At 41.8% G+C, this 27,896-nt stretch overlaps 1 protein-coding gene across 3 annotated transcripts in view; it reads right to left on the minus strand.

Moving 5' to 3' along the window:
• enpp4 (ectonucleotide pyrophosphatase/phosphodiesterase 4) overlaps positions 1–27,896 on the minus strand; it is a 105,097-nt gene that overhangs the window by 14,153 nt on the left and 63,048 nt on the right. The window contains exons 1-3 of one of the 3 annotated variants that reach the window (XM_059981620.1): positions 25,255–25,517; positions 7,676–8,569; positions 2,417–2,587 (exon numbers count right to left, since the gene is read on the minus strand). In XM_059981620.1, coding sequence (XP_059837603.1) covers positions 2,417–2,587; positions 7,676–8,504 — 1,000 coding nt within the window. In that variant the 5' untranslated portion in view covers positions 8,505–8,569; positions 25,255–25,517. Of the gene's footprint in view, positions 1–2,416; positions 2,588–7,675; positions 8,570–25,254; positions 25,518–27,896 lie in introns of those variants that run through there. The other 2 variants (XM_059981617.1, XM_059981618.1) reach the window with 2 other exon arrangements.

A 27,896-nucleotide genomic window follows, 5' to 3' on the forward strand; every position in this document is an offset into this window, starting at 1 on the left:
CCTCGAGCTATGCAAAGTTTGGGGAGTGGTAGTGGGCAGTAATCTTGCGCTTGCCAGAGATGCTTCATCAGGATAAACTCTGCACTCTGACTCAAGGACATCAATGTTCTTCATTTGAAGCCACTCCATGGGCCACTGTCCTGCTGAAAGACAGTTTAAGTTTTCTGGCAGAGGCTAGCAAGTTTTTATCCAGGATCTCTCTATATTTAGCAACTATCATGTTCCCATCAATCCTGCCAGATTTCCCATCCCTGCTGCTTCAAAGCAACCTCATAGCATGATGTTAACTCCGCCATACTTCACAGTAGGGATGGTGTTACCTGGCAGTATTAGATTTACACCACACTCTTAGTGTTGAGGTCAAAAACTCCACTTTAGTCTCAACTGACCTCAAGACCTTCTTCCATGACTTTACAGTATCATCTAAGTGATGCATTGCAAAATCTTTAATGACAAGGATTCTTAAGGGCTTCTTCCTTGCCGCTCTTCCATTAACTACAAATACCCTTTTTGTGCAAGGCCTTACAGATTGTGGAGCCTTATTTTCATCTCCAGTTGCAGCCATCGACTTCTGCAGCTCACTCAGAGTGACTATTGGCATCACAGTAGCTTCTCTTACAAGTGCATTTCTTCTTCTACAACTAAGTTTAAAGGGGCGGCCTGTATGGCTGTGGTTTCATGATGGACTGCACTGAGCTTCAAGTTAAGTTCAGTGGCTTTAAGACGCTCCCCAGATTTGTGCTTCTTTATAATCATTTCCCTGAATTGTCTTGAATGCCTTTTTGTTTTCATTTTGGTCTGGTACGTTGAAAATCTACCATACTGTTGACCTTACAGAGAAAAGGGGTATTTATTCTTATTAATTCATTGAAAACATGTGTCCTTCCAATATTCTACATCAACAAAATGAGTGGGCTGGTAAGCTAATACAGTATGTTGCACGTGTGGAAAGTTAGCCTAGTAATTATAAAGCATTTTAATACTTTTTTAGTCTTACAATTTGATTTTTAATTTTTAGTAAATTGCTGACTGGTTTTGGTATTTTTGTTTTGATTTGACATGACATACAATGTTTTGTAGATTAGCTCAAAAAATCCTCCCCTAATATTTTAAATTTAGAAAATGAGGTAGGAAAATGTGAAAATACATGAATACCCTTTTGTGCAAGGACTTGTGGGGGCTGAATATATTTTTCAAGATACTGTACTTCCCTCTAGAAAACAAAGTTTTTGCTTCAGTAAATAATAATTTTCATGTCTGAATGCTTATCCACATGCAATTATTAGAAAATAACTTCATTGTTACATATTAAAAGCTCCATAACAATCTCCTTGCAGTTTGTAACCTTGACTGTTTTCTTAATTAAAATAAATGTTCAATTTATTAGTAGACTTCCGGTAAGGTGGCCGTGTGTACACAGGCAGCGGCCTCTCATGGGCTAACCAAAGGTGCTTTTTTCTTTGTTAAATGTATTTTTATACACAGTAACACTACAACGGACTCCAATAACTATGTGTAAGCAGGTCTACCACATCAGTAAGCTGCTCATTGTAAGAGCCACCCAGCGGTTCAGAGAAGGCAGGTCTGTCTGTCGTGTTGGACCGCCAGGCCAAGGCAGTTGGGCTGGGCTGGGCAGTCGGGCCAAAGGAGGCAGGTCACACAAGTTGGACTGTGTGTGGGGGGAGGGGGTGCAGGATTGTGTTTAGAAGAGCTGACCTGGGTGCAGACAATGCTGTTGCCTGCTACTCAGAGGCACCAGACTTGGTGCAAAGGTGGTGTGTAATGAAACCGTGAATAACTGTCTTGGGACGTTTCTTTTGTGATTGCAAGACGCTGTTGGACATTGACTACCACAGGCCTTGTTTGGTGGTGAATCAGGCGGCAAGGCAGCAGTGTCGTCTCAGGTGTAGCAAAGACTAGGCCTCAAGCCGTGGCCTTGCATTGTAGTGTGCTGTCCATGCTTGGTTAGGGGTGGCTTCTGTTGGTGCTGCCCTCCAGTGTTGGATCAGTGGGATTACAAGATAGACTGCTGGAAACTATCAACATGCAGGACTTGTCGCTCAGGGTATGGACTAAACATGTATTTTCTTATGTGACTATGTTCTTATTTTTTCCTTTCTTGCTATTTTGAATGTGCATATATATTTTTGCACCTTGGCCCCACAGGAAAGCTGTCTTGTTCAGCTGTATGGTTTGAATAACAATTAAACTTGATTGGATTTGATTTTGACTTGATTACTGGTTATTTCTCTACCTGGTCCTACTGATACCATGATTGCATTTGAGGATTTAATGCTCTTTGATAGAATTATTTTAAACACTAATGAAATAAACAGAAAAAACACCAGGATACAACTAATTTCAGATTAGTTATGGCAAGCAACTGGCAAAATAGGCTTTTGCACTCAGGACTTACATTGTGTAATTGATCCATTTTGAACGATTGTCCATCCCTCATCAGCAACAAGGAGAATTGGCTGAATTCTTTTGTTGTGCTTGTAGTGAAAACGGTCTGGTATATCTTCTTTCAAATAAACTTTCATATGTGGATGGCAGTTTGACAGCAATTTATATACGTGTTTTACATCTGTTTAAAACAAAAGGAATGGCATCTTAATGTCATAATTAATCAAATAAAACAAATTCAAATGGAGAAAAGGAAAATGAAACAATACTGAAATGCTTATCAAGCCTGCCCAATACTGCCTGTTAAAATATTTTGATATTTAATTGGTCTATTATAATTGGAATAACCGTAGCTCAAGATTCTGACCCAGTAATGCAGCCCTCAGTCCAATTAAGGTTGCTTTAACTAGATGCAAGTTATTAGCAGGTTGGAGTAGACAAGTTTCCATTTTGACTGTATTCAGTGGTTCCAGCACACATCATACCATTCAGAATTGGCACAAGCAAGCAGCGTTTAACACTTTAAATTTCAATTTGTAAAGTAAGTAGGTTGTGAGATCAGTTCAGAGCTGTGGTGAGTGAAATTATCCCTGCCTGTTCAGGAGCTTGGTGGTTGTAGAACCTGTTCTTGAACTTGGTGGTGTGGTATCTAAGGCTCCTATACCTGCTACCCAACAGAAGTAGTGAGAAGAAAGCATGGCCTGGATGTTGGGTTCTTCGATGACAGATGAGGCCTTCTTGAGACAGTGCTCCTTGTAAATGTGCTCAATGGTGAGGAGGACTTTGCCTGTAATGGCCCGAGCTTTATCCACCACTCTCTGTAGAGTCTTTAGTTCCTGGACATTGGTGTTAACTTACCAGGCAGTGATGCAACCAACAAGGATACTCTCCACTAGACGTTTATCAGATTTGCAGGTGACATGCCAAATATACGGAAACTTTAAGTAAGTAGTGCCTCCTTTGTTATGACACTTATGTGCTGGTCTTACAACAGATCCTCTGCTATGACAGTGCCAAGGAATTTAAAGTTACTGGCTTTCTCCAATCCCCCAATGATAACTCTGATATGACAGTGCCACGGAATTTAAGGTAGATAAACAGCTCTTTGGTTTTACTGATGTCGACTGAGAAGTTTGATTGTGGCACCAATCAACTACTAGACTTTCAGTCTCCCTCCCATACACTGATTCGTCACCATTTTTGATTCGGCCAACAATAGTGATGTTGTCAGCCAAACTTAACTATGGCACTGGAGCTATGCTTAGCCTCACAGTCATTGTTATACAGTGAGTAGAGAAGCAGGGGGAGGGAGGGGTAAGCACACAGCCATGTATTGCACCTGTGCTGATGGTGATTGTGGAGGATGTTGTCGTCAATCCATATTTACTGGACTCGTAACAATGAATTCCACAGATTGACCACCCTCAAGTGACGAGATCGAGGAACGGAAAAGTATCGAGGCCCAGGTCTTGGAGCTTAGTGATTAGTTTCTACCGGATGAAAATGTCGAATGCTGAGCTGTAGCCAGTGAGGAGCATCCAGATATAAGCATCTTCATTGTCTAGTGAGGAGCCAATGAATTGGCATCTGCTGTTGACATGTTGTGACATAGGCAAATTGGAGTAGGCCTAAGTCACTCCCAGGCATCAGTTGGTATGCTTTATGACCAACCTCTCAACTCTATTTATATCTAATTTCTAGGCCTATATATATTATTTGTTTGTGTGGACCAAGGCCTATGAAATTTCAGGTGGATCTAGTCCCAATGGTACTGTTCCTTTGTCTGAAATATGTGTTTGCCTAAACATAGGGCCTTTATTTCCCAATTCATTCAGGTATTTACATCCACAATTTCCTTACCGCTATAATAATTTTCCAACAAGGGTCTTTTTCTTTAGCATCTTCCACTGTGTTCCCTAAACAGACCCTCTTGCTTGTCTGACTACAGCTGGAGTATTGTAAGCAGTTTTGGGTCCCATATGTAAGAATGAATGCACTGGCATTGGAGAGGGTCCAGAGGAGGTTTATGAGAATTAAAGGGTTAACGTATGGGGAGAATTTGATGGTTCTGTTGCTGTACGTGCCAGAGTTTAGAAGAATTAGGTGGTTTCTCATTGAAACCTATTGAACATTGAAAGGCATATATAGAGTGGATGTGGAGAGGATGTTTCATTTGGTGGAGGCAACTAAGACCAGAGGGCACAGCCTCAGAATAGGACACCCTTTCAGAATAGAGATGAGGAGGAATTACTTTAGCAAGAAGGTGGTAAATCTGTGGAATTCATTGCCAAAGAAGGCTGTGGAAGTCAAGCCATTGGGTGTATTTAAAATACAGTTTGAAAGGTTCTTGATTAGTACCTCCTGTGCCTTATGTGACTCATATTGTTTTCCCAAACATGGGCGATATCTTCCTCACACTGTCACTAGCTAGACACCTTACAATTCAAAGTTATTGACCAGTGCTTCCAGAAATGTTCTCTGCCCTTTACTTTCACTGTCTACATCCCTCCTCTAGTCAACGTCCTCCCTCTGATACCATGCTCAGTCTTATCCTCATCAGTTCAATAAACCTCCATTATTCTGGCCTGCTTGAGATTTCCATGTTGGACAAGCAGATTTTCCAGATACTGTTTTATTTAAAGATGTTAAAATAGTAGATTAATAGATTGAAATGAGAACTTAAGGTTTAAGAGTTGTACTTTACTCGATAAAAGTACAATCCAACAGGTAACTTTGAAAATAAATGTCCTGCAGGAAGTCAGGCAGAAGATAAAAATGTTTGAAATCATGTACCACCAAACTCAGGAATAGCTTCTGTCTGCACACTGCTGAATAAACCTCTTGGAGGCACAGCTCAAACGGCATATATAAATTCACTGATGGTATCACTGTTTTGGGAAGATTCTCAGTTGGCGATGAAGAGGAATATAAGTGGGAGAAAGATCAGCTCAGTGGGTGGTGTTGCAACAATAAAAGTCAGCATCAACAACACCAAGGAATTTATTGTGGACTTCAGTAAGGCGAAGCTGAGAGAACATTCATCAGTCCTCATTTTAGGGCCAAAGATAGAAAGGGCAAGCAGCTTCAGGTTCCTGGGCAATAGCCAACATCTCAAAAGATCTATCCTGAGCCCAACACACTGATGCTATCACGAAGAAGGCATGTTGGAGACTCTATTAGGAATCTGAGGAGATTTTGTATGTCACCAAACACTCCAGCAAATTTCTACTGATGTAACGTGGAGAGGATTCTGATTGGTTACATAACCACCAGATATGGAGGATCCAATGCACAGGACTTAAAGAGGTTGCTGTCAGGGAGGGTTTCCAACCTGGGGTCCATGGCTCTTCGTTAATGGTAGGGGCCCATGGCACTAAAGAGGTTGGGAACCACTGCTGCAGAGTGTTGTAAACTCAGTAAATGCCATCACAGGCACAGACCGCCCCCCCCCCCCCCCGCCACATCATTAAAGTAAAGGCAATCACCATCGAGGTCATGCCCTCATGCATTTCTACCACTGGGGAGGAGGTACAGGAATTTGAAGACCCACACTCAACATTTTAAGAATGTCTTGTTCTCTTCCATCAGATTTCTGAATAGTTCACAAACCCATGAACACTAACTCATTATTCCTCTTTTTTGCTATTATTTACTTTGAAACTGTGGTAATTTTTATACTTATAGCATGGCTGCTACAAAAGAGCAAATTTCACAGCATTTATCAGTGATAATAAACCTAATTCTGGACCATCCTTGCTCAGGAATGGATTTTTGTACACGAAGGATGAATTCTTGATCTCCCAGCCCTCGCACTTTATTGTTTGATCCACACTGCATTTCACTATAGCTGCAGTTTGCACCCTGTTTTCTTCTACTATGTGATGTACTCGTGCATGCCAAATCTGCTTAGGTGGTGTGCAAACAATTTTTTCCACTGTATCTGGGCACACATGACAACAGCAAACCAATAGTAAGTACTCCCTCTTCCTCCTCTTCTCGTATACCCTATCTGTATGCAGCTAACTCAACCTTGTTTAAAGTGTGAACCGGAAAGATAGGAAACTAAGAAATCTAAATTAGAACAATTCACTTGGGATAGCATCTATGAACTCTCACGTCCTGCACATCAAACAAAAGAATTTTACAATTATTGGCAGGAAGTGGCAAGACCTTGTCGCTTCTCTTAAGTGAATCCCTACTCTGATCAAATTCTCATTGTTTTAAAGCCCCTGTATGAATATTCCATATCTGCAAATATTTAAAATTTATAAACACCATACAAGAGTAACACAATAACCAGTAACAGAGCTGCTATAATGTCTGTACAATCAAAGGGCTACCATTGGTCAATGGTACATGCTAATCATATGATTATATAAGGACACAAGGCAGTATCAGGCCATTCAGCTCATCATTCTGTTTTGCCATTCAATCAGAGTGGATTTATTATCCCTCTCAACCACATTCTCCTGCCTTCTCCCCATAAACTCTAATGCCCTTACTAATCAAGAGCCTATCAACTTCTGCTTTAAATATAACCAATGGCTTAGCCTCCGCAGTGTCAGTGACAATGAATTCCACAGTTTCACCACCCTCTGGATAGAGAAATTCCTCATCTCTGTTCCAAAGGACCGTCCTTCTATGTTGAGGCTGTGTTCTCTAGTCCACTCTTCCACTATTGGAAACACTCTCTCCACGTCCAATTTGTCTTTTCCATGATATGATTCTGCACAGGCATGGTGCTTCTTTATGGATTTCCATAAAGGATTAGTAATTAGAATATTTAGGTTAATATTAGAGTTTAAATTATTTTAAGTAATTAATATATTGTCTTAGATAATTAGATGTATAATTAGAATATCTAAATTCTTTGGAATACAATTTAATGATATCTGCAATAAAATTAAGGCAAAGACTATTACTCAATTTCCTCTTTTACTTAGATTACATGTTCGAGCGAATGTCCACTCCTTGCTACTTCAATGTTTGTTGACATTTCACTGTGTCCTAAAATAATTAATTTTCTTCTGTGGTAACTTTTCTTTGCCGAGTTTCATTTTGACGTCTAACATTTCTTCAAAGAAAGGATCGCTGTTAACAGTACTGAGCTTAGCCACTCGCTTCCACATAATGCAGAATTTAAAAATCATAATTTTTAAAAAATTATTTACATCATAACTTAAAAACATCTACATTACAACTTTCAAAAACAGACTGGTTGATCAGACATTTTAATTATTTAGCTGTTACGACAGTGATCAGCACTTACCAGAAAGAGGCAATATAGCTGTCACTGGAGTATTAGTCACTCGAGTGTAGTTACCACGTCCAATACAATTATCCAATTGTATAACTCTCTTATCAGAACACTGTGCCATTCCATGATCACTGGTGATAATTATATTAACTCTGTTCCACAGTCCAGTTTTTTGAAGTTGATTGATTAAATAACCGATGTTATCATCCACTTCCTTCAACTTGTTCTTAAGTTCTTTACTGTCCGGTCCATTGCGATGTCCAGTGGAATCAGGCTCCTCCCAGTACAATGTACCAAAGTTAATGGGGCCTGTTGAGTTGGTAAACCATTCTATAATATGGTCAACTCTCTTTCTGAATGGAGTACTGTGGTTATAGTTTAAGAAATAGGAAGGGGTTGTGTTGTGTATAGACACGTCAGTGCCAGGCCACATCGCTCCACCACTCTTGTGACCTTGTTGTTGATTAGTTACCCATATTGGAGTGGCCTCGTTCCACCAAAATGGATCTTTATCCTCAAAGGTTGAGAAACTCCTGTTGGTGGCTGCATCATACATGGTATTGGCTACAATGCCATGGCTTTCTGCAAAACGGCCCGTGACAATGGAGTAATGATTTGGGAAGGTTTTGGTTACAAACACATTTTTTACATGCTTCACCAGCGTTCCATTGGCGATCATCTTCTGAAGGTTAGGAAATGTGTAAAGTTCAAGGTAACTGGCTCTGAACCCATCAAAAGACACGAGCAGTAACTTAACTCCAGAGCTGTTTGTCGTACTACTGCAGAGGCACTCAAGGAATGCAGATACAAACAGCATGAAATAAATCCAGAAAATAGACATTGTGGGATTGTTTTCTCAAATGCTTCCACTGTCTTTCAGATCTTCCGTGAGGTCAACTTGATGCACTGAAAAAATTAAAACATATCATTAAATGGCTAGATTGTTTATTGTAAAAATGACTACCAGAAGCCACATCATGAAATAAATATTAACATTTGCATGTTAGCATTTGGGAGGTAAAACAGAATAGCAAATAACATTTCTTCTAATCTACTGATGAATTACAACCATCCTGGAAAAGATGCCCATTCATATCCAGTCCTTAAAGGCCCTTGAGATAGAGGTAGTGAACCACTTCTTGAACTGTTGCAGTCCATTTGGTCCCAAGGAAGGAGTTAAAGAAACTTAGCCAGGTGATGCTACACAAAATGGTAATATACTTCCAAATGACACTGGTTCATGATTTGATGGTTATTTGGAGCTTCTCTTTATCTTTTTAGTTCTGAAAGACGCTATTGAAGAAGTCACAGAAAGATAGTGCTGTGGATTTTGTGCTGGAGATGAATGGTTAGTATGAAATATTGGGGTGGCAGTTCAACATTGTATTGTGGGCTGAAGGGCCTGTATTGTGCTGTAGGTTTTTTTCTAACATTCTAAACTGTACCTACAAGCTGCACTCAACCAGGCAAAAGGAAAATACTTCAATTCATTCCTGACTTGTGCCCCAAAGATAGCTACTAAAACAATTTATGAAGCTAGGAAGTCAGTCACTTTTGCAGCCATATTCTTTGCAAAATGGCCCTGTTAACTAGTGACTCCCCGAGAAAGCGATAGTATGGAATTTCGTGATGTTGATGACCTTCTGCATTAAGTGGTGATTTTGAGACCTCTCTTATTGTCTGGCACATGTAGTTTAAATGTTACTTTCATTTCCAATATAAGGCTTATAGGTTGACTAGGTCTTGCTGCACACACATATAGTATATACTCAATTATCCGTTAAGTGTCCCTGCACAACATCTGTTAAACAGCCTTCCCACTCTCCCTTATTCTGCTAGTAAATATTTAATTTGTTTATATGTTCAAATTTCTTCAAGTTTGATTGTTCGCGTTTGTACATGTGACCACTCTGCTAATTGTTGACAGCTCAAGGCTGTTTGCACTATTGTCTTGTAAATTATTGGTTGCTATTGTTTTGTCCATTCTGGCATTGTCCTGTGGTTTGTGCTTGGCACTGAGCCACAATCAATTCTGGTATGTTTCACATACTGGCAATAAAGTGATTCTGATTCTGACTTGCACCTACATAAAGGAAGCACATCCAGAGTTTAAATAAATAAATTGAGCCTAATAATATCACCAGGGATTGCTCTGCAATTTTAAATAAAGTCCGGGACACAAAGCAGTTTTGGCAAGCGTGTTTAATACAGTACTGGATTTTAAATGTTTGGAAACAGAAGAGGCTCTGGAATTGAGCTTTTTTAAAAAAAATCAGCATTTCTGGCAGGGCCCTGAAAGAAATATTAATTCCCACCACCCCTCCCACTCCAAACAAGGTTCAGGCTACAATTCTTCTCTTGGTTATGACTTAGTTAAAGATCCTGTTCAAGGACAGAGCCACTCCATCCTACACACTGAGCCTTCTCTCATTCGCAGTTGCTCTACAATTTTATTTTATGTGATGAAGAGCCTCCCACTTTTAGGTCTATACCAAAGGGGCATGGCAAGATGATCTGAACTGAAATCATCCGAAGTCTACAAAGTAACTTAAAGTATTTTAATGCTTCCTTTTACGTGTGAAGCTTCAAGTCAGTATATTAAAAAAATCAATATTTTAATACAAACTCATATGTCCATAAAATTAAAATGTTAGACTTATACAGCTTGAACATAGGAGACTATAGCTGACAAGCACTTGTTATTTGTTCAACAAGGAATTGTACAGGCAATCCTTGAATTACAGCTGTTAAATGGTAATACAAGCTTATGGAATTCACAAATTACAAACAAGTACATCTGGGATATGGAATAATAACATCCTCTTATGAATTTTGTGTTAAAAGAGTAAATAAATGCAAACTTATTTCAGCCAACTTGCACTTAATTCATGTGCAGATAATGCAGACTGGTGTAACCCCCTGGGTCGCCTCAGGCTCGCTCAGCTCGTTCTCTTCTAGGGGGAGCAGCCTTCGGCCCCGCCAAACTGGGTAATCAGCTGGTGTGGATGCTGTGTGATGTCCCCGCCTCGCCCAAAAACAGACAGTACACCATATGCGATTAAATGAGTACAATTTATAAAGGTTACTATAACTAAGTGATTAATAACGATACAGTATATATGAAGAGAGAAAAAATAAAGAAAAGGCGCCAAACTTATCAAAGTCCAAACCACTTCGTGCACAACCGTTGGAGCTCAATTTCTGAAGTCTTCTGGCCACCATTCGATCCCCTCTGAACTCCTCGACTCGCAGCTCAGGACCCTCCGAGTGGTCAACCAAGCACATCTAGCTTCATCCCCCCCCCCCCCCCCGTCCTCGGAGTACCTCCCGGCTTCGGACCCCCCTTTGGGGTCCGATCCTCGCCCAGCTTACAGCATTGCGTCCTCTCTCGACCCCCTCGCGCCGATCTGCCCAAAAGCCCGTCAACAAAAGCTTACAGACTCAGAAGAAAGAACATTAATCCCCATTTGGTTTACAAAGGAATACCATTCTCGTTATCAGTAAATTAGCATTCCTGCTAGTTAACAAAAAGAAGAAACCCTCTTTACACTGGTGTTATAGGAAAGCACAGTATGACATGCTTTCTAGGAATGTAATTCCCCCGCTTTACTCATTTGCAAAAATCAGGGGAATGCATCGAATAGCAGAAAACTATAACAAAGGCAAAAAAAAATGAAAGGAGCAAGAAAGTGAAACTTAAAAATTTTGAAATACAGAAACTGCAAAAAGAAACTAAGAGAATTCACATGCAAGGGTAATAAACAGCATTCCTTCTCATTTATTGCAGGTAATTTAATTCATGCCAAGATGTGGCTTAATCTACCAGATTTCAGTTAATAAATAAAATTTCAGTAATCTCAAAGGGAAGCACATCCTGACTCAGACTGCAAATATCATGGCAGTCAAAACCTCCCCTATTGTACCACAAATCTGGCAATATCAACATTCAGCCTAATGACCACTTTCTCTGCTTTCCAAATTCTCCAGTATCAGTTCTGCTGATGATTAAGCAAGATAAATAGCTTATAAAAATTAACTCCCCAAACTTCAAGGAGTGGAAAAGATGCAAAAATAAATTGTCTGTTCTTTAGCTTACAACAGAACAATGGCACCCAATGTAATCAATTATAAGCAATATAAAGAAATCTATAGTACAAACTTCAGAATATTTTTCATCCATTCTATAGTCACTGTAAATGGCATGGTGTAAACATATACAGTGCTTAGCGTTTTTCTTTCTCAAAGCTAATTGTAAAATGCAATCTGATTTCATATCTGATTATTCTTTTCACAAAGACAAACATGGAGTTTGCAAGAAACTGCCAACAGTTGTGAACATAGCCCGTCATAGAAACCCCCTCCATCGACTCTGTCTATAGTTCTTGCTGCCCTGACAAGGAAGCTAACATAATCAACGACCCTTCAACCTCGAAGATTCTCTGTCTCCTCCCTCCCATTAACAGAAGATACAAAAGCCTGAAAGCATGCACCACCAGACTCAAGGACAATGTCTGTCCCACTCTAATGTAAGGTTATTGAGTGGTTTACTAGTACAATAAACTTCACAGTCTGTGGCTGTAACTGTAACAGTATTGCTTTTCCTTTGTACTACATCAATTTACCGAAGCAATGAAATAATCTGTATGGATGACATGCAAAACAAAAGGTTTTCATTGTACCTTGGTAGATGTGACAATAATTCACCAATTAGTTGGAAAGTACATCTTCTGGAGGATTCTGTAGTAATATTGATTGTAGGTCCTTATGAGCTCAGATATGACTGTCAAAACTGCAAAAGTTTAATGTTATCTGCTTTTTAAAAAAAAACTATACACACTAAATGAGGAGAAGAAGTAAATTTAAGATTTGAAATGAGCTTGAAGGCAGATGATCTCCGTCACGCAAAGGTTTTACTTCCATGGTGTGGTCTATAATAGACATGATCAAATACCCAGATAAACTGGTTCTTGTATATGCTAGTAAATTATGCAAAATATCAGTGTGACCACACCTCTAAAAGTGTCTGGTTTCAATCATACTCCCAAGGTTACAGGTTGGTCAACAGGACAAGTAATGGGAACAATGATATTGCCATTCAAAGAACACTGACAGGTAACACAGTGTCTCCATCCACAATTGCATGATCAGATGAATGCCTTCCCAGATTTTCTAGTGTCAACGCATTTTTTATTAAACTATTAAATAAGCTATGAAAAACTGGATTTGTCCTCATTCACAAAGTTAGGCTTGCTACCTATAATGAACGTATAATGTGCCAAGTGAAAAACACAGGGTGGAAATTGAAAACAAACTAAAATACATTGTGAAACTCATACAGTAGATTCTGGTTAATTAGGCTACAGGCTAATTGGGCAGCTACTTATTTGGGGGACACTTAAAGAACAAAAAATTAAACAAGAAAACAGCCGGGATACCCTTCGTTTGTTTGGCATACCATGCCACTTAATCGGGACAGGAAACTGTGGCTAGCATTAGTCACGTGCACTTGTGTGACCATTAGTCACACTATACCGTGCTTAGAGCAAACAAATTTAAATACTGTCAGTTGCATGTGTTTGTGGTCAAAAAGCAGCAATTTTTAATCACTGATAGTTGGTGAGAAATAAGCAGTAAGATAATTCAGAGTTGTTTTACTCACCATGGTTTCAAGCATTCAGGCTTGGAGATGCCAGAAACGGCTGGGAGTACAAATGAAATGATTACACTACTTCAACAAGTTAGGAACCTGTAAGAATTTGAGGGCATTGACAATCATCTTGAATGTTACAATTAAAATTGAAGATTTGGAAGATGCAATCATCAGATGAAGGCAGTCCATTACCCACACTAGGTGTCTGCACTGATTTTGTTCATTTACAGTTAATCAAAAGAACACAGCAGCGTACACTGGATGAATTCCTCTGTCATTAACTATTAGGAACTAATACATAGTCTATAGTACAGAAAAAATATTGGTAGTTTTGTTTCATTTAAATTCATAATTTGTTACTTAGTTATATGGTAATTTGTCTTTTTAAAACTGTTTCCATCAAATTTTGGCTAATTGGGCCAAAATGTACTGGTCCCGAAGTATCCCAATTAACCAGAATCCATTATAATCCAATTACTGGAAATACATTCATTAACATTTACTTCTGACAACTGAAAGAAAGTCAATTACATTTCTCTGCAAATTATATTTTTATTCCAACATAGTGTAAACAAAATATACCACAAACAATTTTATTAACATGATTGCATAGTACAAAAATTTTTGTCTTACAAAACTAGTTGAATTTGCAATGGACTGCATACTGCTGACTCTAGTTACAAGCCATTTACAGTACAAGCAACTGTTTTAATCTCCAAACAATTTTTGATCTTTCTATGCAACACTGTAAAACCTTTTGAAATGGAACTGTTTAATTGTTACAAGCACTTACTTTGTTGGTGTTAAGAGTACAAGACAGAAAAAACATAACTGGAAACAGAAATACCCAAATTGAACCATATGTTCATCCAGCACAATGAGAAAGTAAATGGAAATAATAAACTGAACACACTGCCCCACATTTTCATTCTTTCATCAGTATCCTGCTACCTACCTACTGTTTTATATGTATGTATAAGATTTGAATGATTACAAACAAGAAAATGTGTTATGTTCTTCTCATATCTAACCACCTTCCTGGTTAGCACCTTCAACTCAAGTAAAGTAACATTATATATAATCACTATTGTTGTCTTTTTGTCTGTTGTTTTATGGCAAACTTCATGTATTGGATATAAACTTATGGTTCTGCATGAAGTATTACTTGGCAATTTCTTTTAATTCCCCTTCTTTCTATCACCTTCTAATTCTGCTTTTATTTAGTCCCCTCCCTTAAAACCTACCTTTATCATTAACTCCCTTAATTTCCCAAAACCTCTTTCATGTAATATGTATTCCAATTCACTATGAGGTGAATGGACCACTTGGAAAGCATACTAAAAGATGCCAAACCTTTAATTCAAAGATTTACCTTACACACCATGATTAGGCAGAGTACGGTGAACAACTTCTGCACGTGCAGGTACCTTTCAATGCTTCCCCAAGTTACAAATGACCCGACTAATGGGAATCCAAATTTATACACGTTCATCCACATATTTTAATGTACTTTTTAAGCTAGTATATATTCCATTGGTAAGTTAGGTTATTATTGTCACACGTACCGTTGTCCATTCATCCCTCCTGGCACATATCCTTGCAGGCAAAAGAAGTGCCACACCTGCCCCTACACTTCCTCCCTCACCACCATTCAGGGCCCCAAACAGTCCTTCCCGGTGAGGCGGCACTTCACCTTTGAGTCTGCTGGGGTCACCTACGGTACCCAATGTGGGCTCCTGAATATGGTGAGATGCACCATAGATTGGGAGTTCACTTTGTCGAGCAGCTACGCTCTGTCCACCAGAAAAAGCGAGATCTCTCAGTGGCCACCCATTTTAATTCTACTTTCCATTCCCATTTCGATGTTAGTCCATGGTCTCCTCTACTGCCGTGAAACATAGAAAACATACAGTACAATACAGGCCCTTCGGCCCACAAGGCTGTGCTGAACATGTCCCTACCTTAGAACTACCTAGGCTTTACCCATAGCCCTCTATTTTTCTAAGTTCCATGTAGCCATCCAAGAGTCGCTTAAAAGACCCTATTGTTTCTGTCTCCACCACCACCGCCAGCAGCCCATTCCACGCACTCACCACTCTCTGCATAAAAAACTGACCACTGACATCTCCTCTGTCCCTACTTCCAAGTACCATAAAACTATCCCTCTAGTGCTAGCCATTTCAGCCCTTGGGGGAAAAGCCTCTGACTATCCACACGATCAATGCTTCTCATTATCTTGCACACCTCTATCGGGTCACCTCTCATCCTCTGTCGCGCCACGGAGGAAAGGCCAAGTTCACTCAACCTATTCTCATATGGCATGCTCCCCAATCCAGGCAACATCCTTGTAAATCTCATCTGCACCCTTTCTATGTTTTCCATGTCCTTCCTCTAGTGAGGCGAACAGAACTGAGCACAGTACTCCAAGTGGGATCTGACCAGGGTCCGACACAGCTGCAACATTACAATAGACAATAGGTGCAGAAGTAGACCATTCGGCCCTTTGAGCCTGCACCGCCATTCTGAGATCATGGCTGATCATCTACTATCAATACCCGGTTCCTGCCTTGTCCCCATATCCCTTGATTCCCCTATCCATGAGATACCTATCTAGCTCCTTCTTGAAAGCATCCAGAGAATTGGCCTCCACTACCTTCCGAGGCAGTGCATTCCAGACCCCCACAACTCTCTGGGAGAACAAGTTTTTCCTTAACCCTGTCCTAAATGACCTACCCCTTATTCTCAAACCATGCCCTCTGGTACTGGACTCTCCCAGCATCTGGAACAGATCTCCTGCCTCTATGTTGTCCAATCCCTTAATAATTTTATATGTTGCAATCAGATCACGCCTCAATCTCCTTAATTCCAGAGTGTACAAGCCCAGTCTCTCTAACCTCTCTGCGTAAGATGCTGCACTTCCTCTATAGCCAGGATGTCCTTCCTTAACCCTGGAGACCAAAACTGTACACAATACTCCAGGTGTGGTCTCACCAGGGCCCTGTACAAATGCAAAAGGATTTCCTTGCTCTTGAACTCAATTCCCTTTGTAATTAAGGCCAACATTCCATTAGCCTTCTTCACTGCCTGCTGCACTTGCTGATGTTATTCTCAATGTCTTCATCTAAATCGTTGATGTAAATCGTAAACAGCTGTGGTCCCAATACCGAGCCCTGTGGTACCCCACTAGTCATCACCTGCCATTCCGAGAAATACCCCTTCACCGTTACCCTTTGCTTTCTATCTGCCAACCAGTTTTCTGTCCATGTCAATATCTTCCCCCCAATGCCATGAGCTCTGATTTTACCCACCAATCTCCTATGTGGGACCTTATCAAATGCCTTCTGAAAATCGAGGTACACTACATCCACTGGATCTCCCTTGTCTAATTTCCTGGTTACAACCTCGAAAAACCCCAATAGATTAGTCAAGCATGATTTGCCCTTGGTAAATCCATGCTGGCGCGACCCAATCCTATCACTGCTATCTAGATATGCCACTATTTCATCTTTAATAATGGTCTCTAGCATCTTCCCCACTACTGCTGTCAGGCTGACAGGATGATAGTTCTCTGTTTTCTCCCTCCCTCCTTTCTTAAAAAGTGGGTTAACATTAGCCATTCTCCAATCCCCAGGAACTGATTCTGAATCTAAGGAACATTGGAAAATGATTACCAATGCATCTCCAATTTCCAGGGCCACCTCCTTTAGTACCCTAGGATGCAGACCATCTGGACCTGGGGATCTGTCAGCCTTCAGTCCCATCAGTCTACTCATCACTGTTTCCTTCCTAATGTCAATCTGTTTCATTACCTTTCAGCTCCAAAATTCAATCCCACGATTGATGAAGGCCAAATCACCATGTGCCTTTCTTAACCACAGAGTCAAACTGCGTAGCAGCTTTGAGCATCCTATGGACTCAGACCCCAAGATCTCTCTGATTCTCCACACTGCCAAGAGTCTTACCATTAATGCCATATTCTGCCATTATATTTGACCTACCAAAATGAACAACTTCACACTTATCTGGGTTGAACTCCATCTGCTACTTATCAGCAGTTTTGCATCCTATCAATGCCCCATTGTAACCTGTGACAGCCCTTCACAGTATCCACAACACCTCCAACCTTTGTGTCCTCAGCAATTTCCCTAACTTATCCCCTCACTTCCTTATCCAGGTTATTTATAAAAATCACAAAGCGTGGGGGATCCCAGAACAAATCCCTGAGGCGGGTACCCCACTTGTCACCAGCCTCCATGCAGAATATGAGCCATGTACAACCACTCTTTGCCTTCTGTGGGCAAGCCAGTTCTGGATCCACAAAGCAATGTCCCCTTGGATCCCATGCCTCCTTACTTTTTCAATAAGCCTTGTATGGGGTATCTTATCAAATGCCTTGCTAAAATCCATATACACTACATCTTCATCAATATGTTTAGTCACATCCTCAAAAAATTCAATCAGCCTGTAAGGCAAGACCTGCCTTTGATAAAGCCATGCTGACTATTCGTAATCATATTATGCCTTTCCAAATGTTCATAAATCCTGCCTCTCAGGATCTTCTCCATCAACTTACCAACCACTGAAGTATGACTCACTGGCTTATAATTTCCTGGGCTATCTCTACTCCCTTTCTTGAATAAGGGAACAACATCTGCAACCTTCCAATCCTCCGGAACCTCTCCTGTCCTCATTGATGATGGTAAGATCGTTGTCAGAGAATTGAATTGAATTGAATTGATTGATCTTTATTGTCATTATACATAGATACAATGAAACTCCATTTGGCTTCCTCTCAGGCAATCAAACAAAGCGGTAGGTAAAAACAAGACAGTAATAGAAAAACAGTATTAAATAGCTAAGTAGCATAAAATAAGTTACAGCTGCACCAGAATGTCACAGTAATGCACAAAGTGTCATTAGTGCAAGGGTTTGAGTCCTTGTGTGTGCTCACAGTTTGAGTCATTGTTCTATGGGAGTGGTACAATGGAGGCCACAGCTCTGGGGTAGAAGCTGTTCCTCGGTCTATTTGTTCTGGCTTTTAGTGTTCTGAACCTTTTGCTGGACGGCAACGGGTCAAACAGGGAGTGACCGGGGCGTGTGGTGTCTCTGGTTATGCTGATTGCTTTCCTCCTGAGTCTGCTGGAATAGACGGTGTCCAGTCCTGGGATCTCCATCCTGACAGTTCACTGGGCCGCCTTCACCACGCGATGCAGGTCTTTTCGCTCAGCGGCTGTGCAGCTGGCACACTACACTGTGGTGCTGTTGGTCAGGATGGTTTCAATTGTGCTTCTGTAGAAGTTAAGCAACAGCTTTTGTGGGCATTTGGCCTGTTTCAGCTTTCTGAGGAAGAAGAGTCTTTGTTGTGCTTTTTTTACAAGCAGCGAGGTGTTGGTCGTCCACGTCAGCGAGGTGTTGGTCGTCCACGTCAGCGAGGTGATGGTGGTCCACGTCAGCGAGGTGTCGGTGGTACATCTCAGCGAGGTGTCGGTGGTCCACGTCAGCGAGGTGATGGTGGTCCACGTCAGCGAGGTGATGGTGGTCCACGTCAGCGAGGTGTTGGTGGTCCACGTCAGCGAGGTGTTGGTGGTCCACGTCAGCGAGGTGATGGTGGTCCACGTCAGCGAGGTGTTGGTGGTCCACGTCAGCGAGGTGATGGTGGTCCACGTCAGCGAGGTGTTGGTGGTCCATGTCAGCGAGGTGTTGGTGGTCCACGTCAGCGAGGTGATGGTGGTCCACGTCAGCGAGGTGTTGGTGGTCCATGTCAGCGAGGTGTTGGTGGTCCACGTCAGCTGTTTTGACAACGTAACTCCAAGGAACTTTAGGTGTTAGAGGCTCAGCAAACTTCTCCCTCGCTTCCCACAGTAGCCTGGGGTACATCCCGTCTGGTCCCAGTGACTTATCCAACTTAATGCTTTCCAAAAGCTCCAACACATCCTCTTCTCCTTAGTATCTATATTCTCAAGCTTTTCAGTCCATTGTAAGTCATCCCTACAATCGCCAAGATCCTTTTCCGTGGTGAATACTGAAGCAAAGTATTCACTAAGTACCTCCACAATATTCTCCTGTTCCATACACACTTTTCCACTGTCACACTTGATTGGTCCTATTCTCTCACATCTTATCCTCTTGCTCTTCACATACTTGTAGAATGCCTCGGGATTTTCCTTAACCCTGCCCGCCAAGGCCTTCTCATGGCCTCTTCTGGCTCTCCTAATTTCATTCTTAAGCTCCTTCCTGCTAGCCTTATAATCTTCCAGATTCATATCATTACTTAGTTTTTTGAACCTAAGCTCTTCTTTTCTTCTTGACTAGAATTACAACAGCCTTTGTACACCATGTATCTTGTACCCTACCATCCTTTCCATGTCTCATTGGACCTTACCTACTCAGAACTTCACGTAAATAGCCCCTGAACATTTGCCACATTTCTTCCGTATGTTTCCCTGAGAACATGTTACCACTTTCTGCCTGATAGCCCAATATTTCCCCTTACACCAATTAAATGTTTCCCTAACTTGTCTGTTCCTATCCTCCTCCAATGCTCTGGTAAAGAAGATAGAATTGTGATCACTATCTCCAAAACGCTCTCCCACTGAGAAATCTGACACCTGACCAGGTTCATTTCCCAATACCAGATCAAGTACAGTCTCTCTTCTTGTAGGCTTGTCTACATATTGTGTCAAGAAACCTTCCTGAACACACCTAATAAACTCTACTCCATCTAAACCCCACACCCGAGGGCGATGCTAATCAATATTTGGGAAATTAAAATCTCCTGCCACAATAACCCTGCTACTATTACTCCTTTCCAGAATCTGTTTCACTATCTTCTCCTCGATGTCCCTGTTACTATTGGGTGGTCTAGAAAAAAGACCCAGTAGAGTTATTGACCCCTTCCTGTTCCTAACTTCCATCCACAGAAACTCTGTAGACAACCCCCCCATGACTTTCTCCTTTTCTACAGCCATGCCCCCACCTCTTTTGCCTCCCTCCCTGTCCTTTCTGAAATAAAATATGCTTATATTCTGTCTGGGTAGCCTCCAAACTGATGGCATGAGCATCAATTTCTCAAACTTCTGGTAATGATCCGCACCCCCCACCCCGCTCACCATTCCCCATTCCCATCTCTCACCTTGTCTGCTGATCGCCTATGCTCCTCCCCCTTCCCGTTCTTCCATGGCCTTCTGTCCTCCTCTAGCAGATTCCCCTTTCTCCAGCCCTTTATTTCTTTCACCATCAACTTCCCAGCTCTTTACTTCCCCCTCCTTCCTCCCAGTTTCACCCGTCAGATTGTATTTCTTCCTTCCCTCCCTCCACCTTCTTACTCTAACTTCTCATCTTTTTTTCTCCAGTTCTGATAAAGAGTCTCGGTCCAAGTGTTGACTGTTTATTCTTTTCCGTAGATGCTGCCTGGCCTGCCGAGTTGCTCCAGCATTTTGAGTGTGTTCATTTCAATTCAAATATATTTGCTGCTTTCCCATCCAAGATCCTGTTTGCTGTGCCTTTTTTCCCCTCAAGAACTTTCTTCGCAATTTCCTGCCTTCTCACTATATCCCGTCATGCCCTGACCAATCAAGAATCTATCAACCTCTGCCTTAAAGGATTCCACAGATTTACCTGAAGATATTCCTCCTCATCCCCATTCTAATAGGATGCCCCTCTATTCTGAGGCTGTGTCCTCTGGTCTTCCACTCTCCTGCCATGGGAAATATCTCCTCCACATCCACTCTATCAAGGCCTTTCACCATTTAACAGGTTTCAACGAGATCACCCCTCATTCTTCTGAATTCTGGTGAATACAGGCCCAGAACCATCAAACATGTGAGTAATATTTGAAACAGGAAAGCAAGTACATGGCAGAGACAAAAGTGAAAAATAGTGAAATTAAACTGAAAGCCTGGGAACGGCTTTTTAAAAAATCTAAAGACGTCACAGAAACAGACAGTTGAGGAAGAGCTTTGTTGCTGCCCTCAAGACCAAATGTGGTCCACTGGTGCAGGCCAGTGCTGATGCCGCACTGTTCCAGGGACCCAGTTCGTCCTGTCTATAGTGTCAACGCAGGTTCTCTCTGGATGCGCTGGTTCCTCCCGTGTCTCAAAGATTCACTGGCTACTGTCAACGTCAATTGCTTCTAATTATGAGTAGCTGAAGAACTTTGGTAGTGGAATGAGGGGGTTAGTTAGGAGACGAGAGAGAGAATGGGTGAATGGGTTTTGGGAGATAATGGGACAAAACAGGTCACAGGGAGATATGTGGGGGAATAGGACTTGTGGGACTGCAGTGAGAGCTAGCATTCCCATATGTCATTACAATACAGAAGGCAGCTATTTCAGCCGCTGGAGTCCATGCAACTCACAGCACTTCCATTGCCTCACTATTATTTTCCTGTAAACTGTCCCTGGATTCCCTTTGAAAGCCTCCCCTCCTGCCTCAAGTTCACCACCCACCTATTCCAGCAGCATTTGATAGTGGACTGGTAACCTAGAAGCTCACGTGTGTAATTGTAACACACTGGAAGTGCTGAAAGGCCATTCTGTGCTGGAAAAGTCAAAACAGAGTGACTGAACAAGACATTTATGGTAGGAAGCTTTTGGGCTGTTTACAATGCTGTCTTTGTGAAACAGCATTTTCTTTGACTGCGCAATCTGAACATATTGTTTATTGTCTGTGGAATAGCATGATATAAATGGTATGGTTTGATAACTGCCATTTCACATCATGAGGTGAAGTTTCCGGAAAATTCTCTTTAAAAAGGCAATGTATTAATCTTACAAATTAAATTAGAACAGGTCCATTAAATAAATAGAGATCATCTGATTTTCATAATCATGACCCAGCAATTACCAATATAGTAGGAATTATACAAATATTGTTTTGTTGCCTCTTTTTAGGCGGCATTTTTGCAGTTTCCGTAACATACGACAAGAAGTTGCTAACTCGGCACTCAACCCAGCACAGATGGAAAGCGTGCAAAGCAGCTGGCCAGATTTGAACTCAGGATCAGTTGCCTCAAAGTCCTGTGCTGATGCCCCTACACCACCAGCTGGCATTTATACAAATATATGAAAATCTTTTTCTTCCCCGAGATTCCCTGCATGTTCTGTCATGGCAGGGGGACAGCCTCACCTCTCAATCCTCATCCTGTTGCCTTGACTAGCAAAGGGTGACAAGTGCTCAGAGCAATGGATATAGAAAAGGTTTAATCCCTCCATCCCCACCACCGACTGCTCCCTCCCTGTCTGGCTGGAATGTCTGAAAAGCTAAACCAGGAAACAAAACTGCTCACTTCCTGTTTTAAGTGACCAAGACAAGTAATAGCACCTAATATACTCTCATGAAACAGGTAAAGTATTGATTATTATATTCTGAAGAAACCTTTATTTTGACAGCCTGACGGTACAGATGAAAGACTGTATGCAGGTTCAAATATATTTGACACAAGTGCCTTTGCAGCAGTCATGGAAGCGGGCTGAGGCATCTTGGCACAAGAAGGAAAACAGCAAGCCTGTAAGTTCCACATCCTGGACGTCCCCCTCATGACTGGATCCAGCCACAGACATAATAATAACACTACCTACTCTTAATGACCACATAATTTGAATCAGAGCAGTTCTCAAGCAACATTCCACCCTCCCAACCTGGCATCAACCTCAACGTCTTGTACCTTCCACTTGGCCCCACTGCTCTCAGCACAGCTGTAGCTTGTATCACTGATTTCCCAGTCTTAACAAGTCCAATGTCCGAGAAGATGAAAAAGTGCGGCATCCCCACTGACATGAGAATCAGCTGATGGCAACATTCAAGGTGGAGGTTAAAGAGCAAACAGGAGGAAATCTGCAGATGTTGGTAATTCAAGCCACACACACAAAATGCTGGTGGAACACAGCAGGCCAGGCAGTATCTATAGGGAGAAGCGCTGTCGACGTTTCGGGCCGAGTCCTGACGAAGGGTGCTGCCTGGCCTGCTGTGTTCCACCAGCATTTTGTGTGTGCTGTTCAGAGTGGAGGTGACGCTTTTTCAAAATGGCATCGAGGAATTCTAATCCAAGGATCAGGAGCACAAAAGTGCTCAGCATAAATGGTGGGAGGACTACAAACTACCCACAAGCCTGTTGCATCAGGCACCTCCTGCCCCATATGTAGTAGAGTCTGCAGTTCTCTCTTTGAGAACCACCTCATAATCAATATAACCAGAGTAAAATCTATTCATCCTCTGTGACCGAGGATTGCCTAAGATGCAGATCACCATGATGACATTACCATTAATGTCCCTGAAAATTTTGTCATGACCTCCATCTACATCCTGCCAGAGATGAGAATAGTCCCTGTTATCTAGCGCAAACCACTCAGAAGGTGAAAAAAAGATAAATCACAGACACATTTCTACTGCTCTACTAACCGGTGATTTGTTGCATGGGATCAGGAAATAAAATGCCTACATTCCTGCAGACAGAAAAATGTAGTGATCGCCTGAGGCCAAGTCTGTGACTAACTACAAGGATTGGGGTGCAAGCATGAAATTGAATATGGGGTAAACCAATGTGCACAAGTGGATAGGCTGGCCAGAAGAGTTTAAGAGATAGTTAAAGCATAAATGAGTGTTTCAACAACAGGTGGGCAAATACAGAGGTGGAGGTCGGCAACCCTTTAGAAACGGATAGGTGCACTGAAACTGAACAAACTCAACATTAAATTGGATTCTAAAGTCACACACCGGCTGTGTGGTGAAAAAAGCACAGCAGTGCCTCTTCCACCTCAGACAGTTTCTGGCATGAGTCCCCAAATCCTAAGGACTTTCTACAGGGGCACATTTGAGAACATTCTGACTGGCTGCATCACTGCCTGATATAGGAACTGTAACTCCCTTAATCACAGCACTCTTCAAAGAGTGGTGCAGACAGCCCAGCGCATCTGTAGATGTGAACTTCCCACTATTCAGGACATTTCCAAAGGCAGGTGTGTAAAAAAGGCCTGAAGGATCATTGGGGACCCGAGTCACCCCAACCACAAACTGTTCTGGCTGCTTATCGTCTGAAAAATGGTACCACAGCATAAAAGCCAGGACCACCAGGCGCCAGGACAGCTTCTTCCACCAGGCCATCAGACTGATTAATTCAGGCCGACACAACTGTATTTCTGTTATATTGACTTTCCTGTTGTAATACTATTTATAACAAATTACTATTAAATTGCATGTTTAGATAGAGACGTAACGTAAAGATTTTTACTCCTCATGTATGTGAAGGATGTAAGAAAAAGTCAAGTCAATTCAAAAAGACTGGATGGAATTGGTAGGTGTGGAATCAAGTATATGGAAAGGACTGGCTGAAGACAACAGTTTTTTTTTGCATTTTCATATATAATCAAGGGATTTTTCCAATCAAATACTGAGTATTCAATAAGCAACATGAAAAATCCCTACTGTTTGATTGAGACAGCTAACATTAGGTGTTGTCAATGTACAGTCGGGGCAGACACATTTTTGATAAATATGGTGGAAGGCAGCACTAGGTAAGTGGGATAAGACAAACCTCAGGGGGCAGCAGACATATTGGTATGAAAATGGGATACGATGTCGTTTTGCATTTACCCTTCAAAGGATTGTTAGATCATGCTTTGATTGTGACGTTTACGAGTTGATCATGTGGTTCACAGTCACTGCCAATCATGATATTCCAAAAATAAAACAGACAAAAAAAAAGAGGAAAATCGAAAAGACGCCTTAATCTTCCAATTTAATTACGTGAAACCTCTAATATCCATCACGCGTTTCCAGATTCTATTTTAAGATCGCGCCATTTAGGTACAGCTGAAAAAACGAAACAATTTCTAATCAGCCCTGTGGTGCGGGCAAACGCTCAGGATTATGAAATGTACAATAGAAAATGTGCATCAGACAGAAATGAAATGGGGCTAATATTAAACACGTCCTTCTGCATTACCTGTTCAACCGACCCGGGCTCCGCTCACCGATCTGGCGGCGGTGCCGGCGGTGGGGAAGGTTTGCGACCTCAATTCAAAGTGCGCTCCTTATCGGGCAACTCCGACCGCTCCTGAGTGGGGATGTGCCCTCCGATCCGGCCGGGACTTCCAGGCGAACACCGCTCACGCTGAAAGAGCCCCGGAGAGAATGGAGAAGATCAAAAGCAAGCGAATAAAAACATGAAGAAACTACACCCTTACGCGACTTCCGCGTCCTGAAGGTTGAGCGGGTTTGATTGACAGAAGAAGCCGGCGCACGCAGCGAGGGCCGGGCCTCCTCCACGATCACTGTTACATCGTGACTGCACGCGCTTAGTCAATTAACCTCGAAGTAATGACTTACTTGTTCGGAAATTAATCGTATAGCTGGTTAGAAACAGAAAAAGGCAGGAAACACTCAGCAGCTGTGGAGACACAGTTTAACGGAACTAGGAAAGAGGGCAGACAAGTTACTTTGAGTTGCTGGTAGAATGAGGGAGGGCGGGCAGTACGAGATGTTGTCTGACGCAGTGACACCATGTTATTGATGGAACTATGTGGTGGTTAGATTATTGAGGGCCCTGAACAAAAAGAACATGCAAATACTCTGAAAGTACTCATCAGAGCAGGCGATGTTAATGGAGAGAGAAAAGAAATTGAGTGAATGTCGCACATAGATAACCAGCCATTCTGAATATTTATTTATTATTGTGATACAGCATGGAACTGGCTCTTTGGGCCAAAGAGAGAAAATAATCTGTCTGTCAGAAACACACTGAGTCTCAGCAATTTGCAGAACGGTAAACTTTATTTTTCGAGTCTGCAGAGTCGGACCCAACCAGCTCCTGCTAGATTGAGTGCCGAATTACACTTTGCACAGTTTTTTATACCCTACTTGCTTACGACTTTGTGAGTTGCACCCATGTGAGGTGCAGACATTCTTCCTTAATCTCATTACAAAATTACAAATGTGATTACCCTTTGGCCCACTTATCAGCCTCAGCGCATTAACACCGTTATTGTTCAACCGTTAACCGTTAACCGTTACCCGTATCGCTTCTTTAATCAGCAAGCTATTGTTTCATCCTGATTTTGCAAATTGGTTTATACGTTGCCCTGCAAGTTGCTTTGCACGTTCTTTCTGTGTCAGCACATTCTAAATGGACTCCTTAAGAACCGTCTTTAATTTAATCATTTCTCTCACTGTCCAAAACAGTTGCATTCAATATTGCTTATGGAAGACTGTAATGTGCTCGAATGATAGGTGAGATGCTGCACCTCAAGCTTGTGCTGCGACTTGTTATAACAAAGCCACAAGCCGTAGAACGATGAGTCCGAAGTGCTGGGATTGGAATCAATGTCAAATTCAACAATGTCAAGTAACTCACTTTCTTGTTTGTATCAGGATTAGCCAGTTCTGCTGTAGGTTACCCGTCCACAGTATTATTTTCAGTTTTTTCCCTACCACCTCAGCCTAACCTGCTGAGCATTCCCAGCATTATTAGTTCAGCCAGTTGATCCAGTCTTTCATAATTTGCATACATTTCTGAAGTTACAGGAGACTTGAGGTGAATGTTTTAATTATAGAATGTAAGCATTGTTGATTTGACAGCACCATCCCATATTGCCTTGTGAAAATGATGTTGAGTTTTGAAACACGAGGGATGATGCAGCTACTCCCAAAATGATGGGAGTTGTGTGATTTGGGCTTAGTAGTGATGAATGAGCAACAATCTTTTAAATGAGAAAAGACTGTCTTTAACTTTTTGGAATGTCTACTGCTGTTCCTGGTTTGATCCCTTCACCTGACAGAAATGATAAAGAGAGGGATATAACACCATAAGATAGACAAGCAGAATTAGGCCATTTGGCCCATCGAGTCTGCTCCACCATTTCAACATGACTGATCCATTTTCCTCTCAGCCCTAATTTCCTGCCTTCTCTCTGTATACCGAATAACTTAGCTTCTACAGCTGACTGTGGCAAAAAAAATTCCACAAATTCACCACTCTCTGGGTAAAGAAAATCATCTCTGTTCTAAATGGACATCCCTCCATTCTGTGGCTATGCCCTCTGGTCCTAAACTCTCCCAGCATAGGAAACATCCTCTGACACCCACTCTATCAAGGGCTTATAGGACCCTTCATAAATCCTGATGAAGGGTCTCAGCCCAAAATGCCGACTCTTTACTCTTTTCCATAGATGCTGCCCGGCCTGCTGAGTTCCTCCAGCATTTTGTGTGCGTTGCTTGGATTTCCAGCATCGGTGGATTTTCTCATCCTTATACGTAAACAAAGACTGACAACCAACCAATGTGTAAAACAAGACAAATTGCACAAATTTAAAATAAATAAATTGCTCTGAGAACATGAATTATTGAGTCCTTTGAATTGCCTGGATATTCCCTGAGCTTGTTCTAGTAGTAGTAGGCAGCCACTGATCCCAGGGGATCATGGGTCTGTGCCTCTGGTGGACTGTGTCCTCTCCAGGGCGCAAGCCTGGGCAGGAAGATTTGAAGAACCAGCTGTTGCCCATGTAGCGGGTGCCCTCTCTCTACGTCACTGATGTAGTCCAAGGGAAGGGCAAGCGCCAATACAGCTTGGCATAGTGTCGTTGCAGAGGT

Source organism: Hypanus sabinus, chromosome 10 (genome assembly GCF_030144855.1).
Source record: "Hypanus sabinus isolate sHypSab1 chromosome 10, sHypSab1.hap1, whole genome shotgun sequence".
In the NCBI taxonomy this organism is placed as follows: Eukaryota; Metazoa; Chordata; class Chondrichthyes; order Myliobatiformes; family Dasyatidae; genus Hypanus; species Hypanus sabinus.